The 6,672-nt window shown below is 41.7% G+C and overlaps 1 protein-coding gene across 4 annotated transcripts; it reads right to left on the reverse strand.

Annotated features, from left to right (window-relative positions):
• Positions 1-465: 465 nt before the first annotated feature.
• LOC123125052 (electron transfer flavoprotein-ubiquinone oxidoreductase, mitochondrial) lies at positions 466-6,643 on the reverse strand. 4 transcript variants are annotated; one of them, XR_006461278.1, is made up of 18 exons: positions 6,215-6,643; positions 6,030-6,106; positions 5,588-5,694; positions 5,400-5,481; positions 5,210-5,318; positions 4,968-5,014; positions 4,774-4,848; positions 4,205-4,321; positions 3,496-3,564; positions 3,286-3,378; positions 2,702-2,804; positions 2,461-2,585; positions 2,258-2,307; positions 2,098-2,178; positions 1,918-1,997; positions 1,450-1,578; positions 1,240-1,306; positions 466-783 (listed from the first exon to the last, which is right to left on the reverse strand). XR_006461278.1 is itself a non-coding variant. In XM_044545595.1 (18 exons), exons 1-18 carry the CDS (start codon positions 6,468-6,470, stop codon positions 700-702), a joined length of 1,737 nt encoding a protein of 578 aa, XP_044401530.1. In that variant the 5' UTR covers positions 6,471-6,641; the 3' UTR covers positions 466-699. The 4 variants fall into 4 exon arrangements, 3 of the variants coding, with proteins under 3 accessions (XP_044401530.1, XP_044401523.1, XP_044401539.1); XM_044545595.1 differs by having other exon boundaries at positions 2,112-2,178; positions 6,215-6,641; XM_044545588.1 differs by having other exon boundaries at positions 1,918-2,178.
• Between the last annotated feature and the right edge of the window lie 29 nt (positions 6,644-6,672).

A 6,672-nucleotide genomic window follows, 5' to 3' on the forward strand; every position in this document is an offset into this window, starting at 1 on the left:
CTGATGACAGATGCATGTTCTTGGCGCTGGACCAGACAGGGAGATCTGTACTCTCGAATCACGTGTTAACAATGGAGTACTAGGTTGATCACAACCAATCGTTCTAGACTTCTAGCTCTACCCTGGACCCATCAGTGGTGGACCGTGGACGTGTGGAGCTGGAGCACGCTACGCATACCTTTGGGCTAGAGAATCCAATGTCTGTATGTAACCGCTGCTCACCTGTTTGACAAATCCAGGCCAGTGATTTTTGGACACCACCCAGAATTAGCGTACCATCCAGCCTATGCATGTACGTATGTTCTGTTCGCTTCGGTACATGTAACCTACATACTCTATGGACAAAAGCGATCTTAAGAGGCAAAAGTATCCGATTCTTCTTCTCAAGCCAGCAGCTACTCAGCTGTACTGAAGAATAGTTCCAACTTTTTTGAGTGGCCCCGCCTTCACTTCAAGCACCATCGATTACTTTAGGCCATTATTATAAAAGATGGAAGGAATTCCACCGCAATGCTCGGCGCCGTACATACCATTACCAGCCCTGGTTGGTTGTATTAGTCGCACAAGGTTCTCTAAAATGTACTGTCGGACAAGCTAGTTTCAGCATCAGAAACATTGTACAGTAATATTTATTTACACCATTATTATGAGGTAGTGTTGAACAGGCCAATTTGGGCGTCAGAATTTCTCTACTAATATTCACATCACTGTGTAACCAGGCCCTCCTCCGCCTTCCGGGACAGTCCACTCGATGTTTTGCTTTGGATCTTTTATGTCACAAGCCTGCAGATAGCGTCAACAGCTTAGGTGGAAGGAACAAAAGTAAGAGTCTCAAGTAAGAAGACCCTGTTCGGAATCTCTCCACTCCGCTCCAATATTTCTAACTCCACGGAGCTGTGAAGCTCGGTTTTAGCCGCTCCGTGAAAATGGGCTGCAGCCTGGTCGCTCCGGGAGCACAGTCGAGGGAGCGGAGAGGAACCGAACAGGCTCTAAGTTTCTCAATGGTACATCCCAAAAACTTTGAATTGGCTATCCAGATCATAACATCGACAGTGTCACTGTGGATTGGATTAGTGCAACCATGAATGCCAGAATCTAACAGAGGAACATATGCTTTCCTGAAACTACAACTTCGCAGTTCAGTGGATGACACAAATCCAACAATGGGCACCCTATGCCACCCATGCACTGAATATAAAAGAATGCAAGATCCCTGAACCATCAAATGAAGAGAGCTACCTTGCAATGAAGACAATTTTGAGCGTTTATGTGAAGCTTCGGGTCACCATTCTCGTCAGATACATATCTGCGTGAGAACAGAAATGGTCAGCAGTAAATCAGCAGCTTCTGCTTTGGGCCTTTGGCTACAAAGCACAAGCACAAATTATTGCACTTTATCTATTCCATTGGGAGAAAATGATAGATCAAGCTGGCATGGTCATTGCATACTCGTAAACTCGAGCTGGACAATAACGCGACTCTGGTCCAGCATACTGTGGGAGATTTACTCTTTCAGGTACTGCAGGATCCCTCAAGCGGAGATGAGGAGGCTGGTCATGCTCATGGTTTGTGTTGCTCCTGTACAGAATAAATTGTTAGTGATAGAAGTACAGATCGAGAAGGTACTCTGCAGTATATCCATGGTATCCCCCCAGATTCAAGATAAAGAAATGCCATGCAGCTACCACTTTTGATCGGTGCATCTGCAGTATCTATGGTCCTTGAATTTGTGGAAGAAAAAGCGCTCCATGTTTGGTCTATCAGCTCCAAACATTTTTATATATACAGTATGGCGTTTCTCATGTTACTAGGTTCTAAGCTGCACGCTTAGTAAAGCACAACTAAGGTGTTGACGCAGTGTTGAAACAGTAAAGAAGTTTGAAAGAAGCCTACTGTTATTGCTGCAGGCATGTGTACCTGTATAAAGAAGACGGAACGTCAAATGACACCTGCCCATCTGGTTTTGGATATGAAATAGGCGAATGCAGATTGGCCATCTGTCCACAAGGAAGTGTTCGATCAATCTCGCTAGTGACAGAAATGGAACAACATTGCGATTTTAATTTTCTGTTAATAAAGAATGTTGAGCAATGGTACCACTTCACACTCACTTCAGTAGCTTCATGGTCAGGTTTCCCATGCTTCAGTGTAAAAGGTGACTTCCCTTTGAATATGTAGCTAACGATTGAACAATTAACATGTGTAAGCGAAATGGATACGACATCAAATAACATTAGCTTACCAATTGGGATCTCACCGTTCCACTGCTGACAAGGCCATGCCAGGAATAAATCCGTATTCAAATGCCTATAAGCAAACAATAAAGCATTTTTGTTCATCTTACAAGCTTCAGAAAAAGAAATGCATGGCCTATCCGCTGCACTTCTTTGAAATAAAATTTCAAAAACTACAAAGAAGATGTTATTTGGGAAACTCGTAATAATAATAATAACCACATACTGGTCTATAATTCCGAGCTCTATAGAGTTCGTCCCATATCCATGACTTCTTGAGATTCTCCCAGTACAGATCCATGGAAGATCCTTCAACCAGAGCATTGAAAGTTGCTTCGGCCGCAAGCATACCTTTTGTGCACATCTCTACCTTTAGTACAAGGCTTGTATCGATAAAACAGATAATTAAATGAACTGCAAACCCTAGCTAAAAATCTAGCGCAAACAAACACATAGTGGAGAGATACCTGATTTCATAGCGGTATGTGATCCTTTTATTTTGGGAACATTTAGGAACCCTGCAGAGCATCCAATAATTGCACCACCGGGGAAAACTGGATTTGGTATTGACTGAAATTATTTAGGAACTCTATCAGTACCATATTACTGAATATAAGTAGCAACTAGTAAAAAGCAAACACAATACAGCTACTCCCTCCGTCCCATAATGTAAGACGCTTTTTGACACTAGTTTGACAGTGTCAAACTAGTGTCAAAAAGCGTCTTACATTATGGGACGGAGGGAGTATTAACTAAATAACAGAAGTGAACCACTTTTAATAGCTGAGAAGCAAACATAATACAGGTTATTCAACTGAATAACAGAAGTGGAATGCTACATTAAATGTTAAAACATAACATAACAAACGACCAAGACCAGAACCATGTTTCAGCTTAGAGAGTTAATACTGCCAGCAATAGATTGCACCAGTTTACCAGTAGCACCAGGTGAAACTGCACTGATGTCTATGTATAATGCCATGTAATATAAATGTAGATTACGTAAGGAGCTTACACATGCATTTATCTGTAGCCAACCATATCATCTTACCTGAAAACCACCTTCATTCAAAGTACGAGCACCATACTGAAGAACCGTTCCACCTTCCAGAAGTGTTCTGATCGCAGGGTGCTGCTTGAATTTCTGAAATATTGGATAGAAGAGTTTATTCTGACAGTTAAGTGACGACAGAACTGAAAAACTCAGATCAGCTCCATACTATTTGTCACCAAAAGACGATTATACAGAAAATATACACACCTGGAACTCATCGTATGGGCTGAGAAAAGGATTTCGATAATTCAAGGCAACAACCAGACCAATTGCTAACTGAAATAAGAGCAAAAATAACACTGAATACATGTAATTCAAACTTCTGAACAACACTTTAGGAAGTTGCAAGCTAAAAAGAAGTATTAATAGCCAGTCATCCATGTGCAAATCAAGGGTCAAATGATACAGATGAATTAGTGCTTCCCCTTCAAACTCAAATGTAAATGTTTTTGGTGTTTTCCCTTCCTTTTGGTGTTTTAGGATCTTAGTGTTTTGATTTCTGATTTGGGTAGACAACAGACCGGTGCTTGTGTAGCTTCCGTGCTGTTTTGGCGTTCTTCTAATACAAATAACAAGTTCAACAAAAAAAAAAACTCAAGTAAAGGTTTGTGTTCATAGAAGAGATCATTTGACACAGCAAAGGCAGAGGAACTTCTTTTTGCTGACTAAATTTAGGTTGTGCGGCAAAATGCTTCCTATAATCTGAGATTGCATATTATATATTTACACAGATAACAATCCTTGCAAGCAAAACATATAATACGTGATAATGGCAAGCTGCAAATCTCAAAAGTACCTGTCTATCATCAAGGTGGTACAGAAATGAGATTGTATATTATATATTTTCACAGATAACAATCCTTGCAAGCAAAACATATAATACGTGATAATGACAAGCTGCAAATCTCAAAAGTACCTGTCTATCATCAAGGTGGTATAGAAATGACCCTCCATATGTCTTCATGTCCAAAGGCCACCCTACAGTATGAACCACAGAACCTGGCTTATGCTTTCCTTCTTCTATCTCCCAGACCTAAACGAAAGCATCCAATTTGGACAAAAGAAGCGTTACTAAACCATCTTCAAGTAGTAGTTAGAAAAAAAGACATGTAAAATTTTAAGAGAAGATTGTAAATTACAATCCAATAACAGTATAAAGGGCAATCAATAAGATTTCTAAAACATTGATAATTCTTTTGGAAAAAATATATTAGAAAATGGTGCGCGTATGAATGATCCAATGAATGCTAACAAATTGAGCCCTAATGTATGCATAGTGCCTATTTAGAGATATCCGACAATTTATAGTCACAGTATATGTATAATAAGGCACATTGTCTGTATAATGTGGTGCTGATGTGCAAAAACAATATAGTTCAGGTAAAACAATCCTGCTTCTTTAAGTTTCAGAACTGAGAACAAGGCAATCATACATGGTATTATTGAATTTCATAATTCAAATGGTATCAGTGAATGTAGATATACCTCTTTAATTCCAAGAGCATACGTTTGATGTTGGCCTTGCCCACTTTCTCTGAGCTTGTGATTCGTTATTATTTTCTGGAAAGCACAAGACAAAGAAGGATAACGTGATAGGCTGCAGCATCAATTGCATAATACTACAGAAGAAATAACATTTCATGGACTAAATCTATCAAACTAGAATTACATATACTAACCTCTGATAATGAACCCCGGCAACCCTCAGCTAGAAGTGTTATTCGCCCTGCAATCTAAGTAACTGACCATGAGAATGTGTACGTGCATATGGAACAACAAGAGTGGAAAAGAAAGTATATCAATCTTCGAGAAAAGAACAAATAAAAGAAATAAGCACTATATACCTCTAAAACAATTTATAAGGAAAATATGCAACATACTATATTTTTATGCAAACCACCAGATGAAGGAGATTACTCGCCTCTTAGTTCCACACCCGGTTGAAAAGTTTCCCGTTTACTACCATCTTTAGCAATACCAACATCATTGGTTGCAACGCCTGCGACCATTTGATTTTCATCATAAAGGATCTGTCAGAGCAGAATTGAGGCAAATATTAGTCCTTCCACAAAAGTGTTCCTCAACTGGAAAAGGGTTAAAAAGGATGGTACCTCACTCGCAGCAAACCCTGGATACACTTCAACACCTAATTCTTCAGCCTTTACGGACATCCATCGCACCAATTGGCTCAAGCTGGACAAAAAAAGTATGTTGGCATACGCAGATTCTCTGAAATAAGAGGAATATAGGACTATACAAAACATCAAGTCGATCGATAAGAAAAGGAAAATATCAGCACCTTATTACATAGTTCCCTTTGTTATCAAAAGGAGATGGAAGTGTCCATGCCTTGTTCTTTGTTAACATCCAGAACTTGTCAGATGAGACAGGGACTCTGATTGGGGCCTGTTGAACATATCATAGTCACATAAAAATGAGTGTACTTGGTACATCCCACTCTTAGTTTTCCATAGATCACTTGTAACAATAAACATGATTTTAGGAACACAAAACTTGCATTTGTTCTATTTAAAGTGATTTTAGGAACACAAAACTTGCATTTGTTCTAGTATTTAAAGATATCACAACGCCCTCCCACAAAATAATATCTTTAATTTCGTATATTCGGCTGAATCTAAGGCATGTGTTCAGTAAATCAACAACAAACAAGCACTATTACAAAATCAGAGTGAGCCACAAAAAAACATAACATATCGAATGCAGAATACAGGAGGGCATACATCCTCTTGCCTCCACTTCGGGATGAGCTCATCCAGCGCACGGGGCTCGAACACATTCCCCGACAGTACATGAGCACCTGCGGAGCAATAAAAAACAAAGGCCCAAATTACAAGAGTGTCATCAATGCCGTCGCAAGTGTACAACGCAGCAGCGAGAACAGGATTTTGTGTGCGAAGCGGCGCACCGACTTCGGCTCCCTTCTCGAGGACGCAGACGGAGAGGTCGGTGTCGGCCGCGCGGCAGAGCTGCTTCAGCCGGATGGCGGCGGCGAGGCCCGCCGGGCCGGCGCCCACGATCACGACGTCGTAGCTCATCGCCTCCCGTTCGACCGAGAACCACCTCGCTGCGGCCGCGCCCCAGCTGGGCGCGCGGTGGCGGCGAGTCGTGGCCGTGGCGAGCCCCGCGGCCGCCGCCGCAGCCGCGCGGAGGAGTCGATGCATTGGGCACACGGGAAGCTTCCGGATCGATGGGAGATTGCTTGGAGGTGGAGGCGTCTCGCTTCGGAATTTTGGAGCGCGGCTGCGCAAAGTAGAGACAGAGAGAGGGAGGGGGGAGGAGGAGGAGGAAGAGAAGTCCGCGATGATACGGAACTGTGGAGTGGCAGTTGGCTGAGGCTCCAGCACTTGTGTATTTTCTTCTTTC

This window comes from Triticum aestivum, chromosome 1B, assembly GCF_018294505.1.
Source record: "Triticum aestivum cultivar Chinese Spring chromosome 1B, IWGSC CS RefSeq v2.1, whole genome shotgun sequence".
Taxonomy (NCBI): domain Eukaryota; kingdom Viridiplantae; phylum Streptophyta; class Magnoliopsida; order Poales; family Poaceae; genus Triticum; species Triticum aestivum.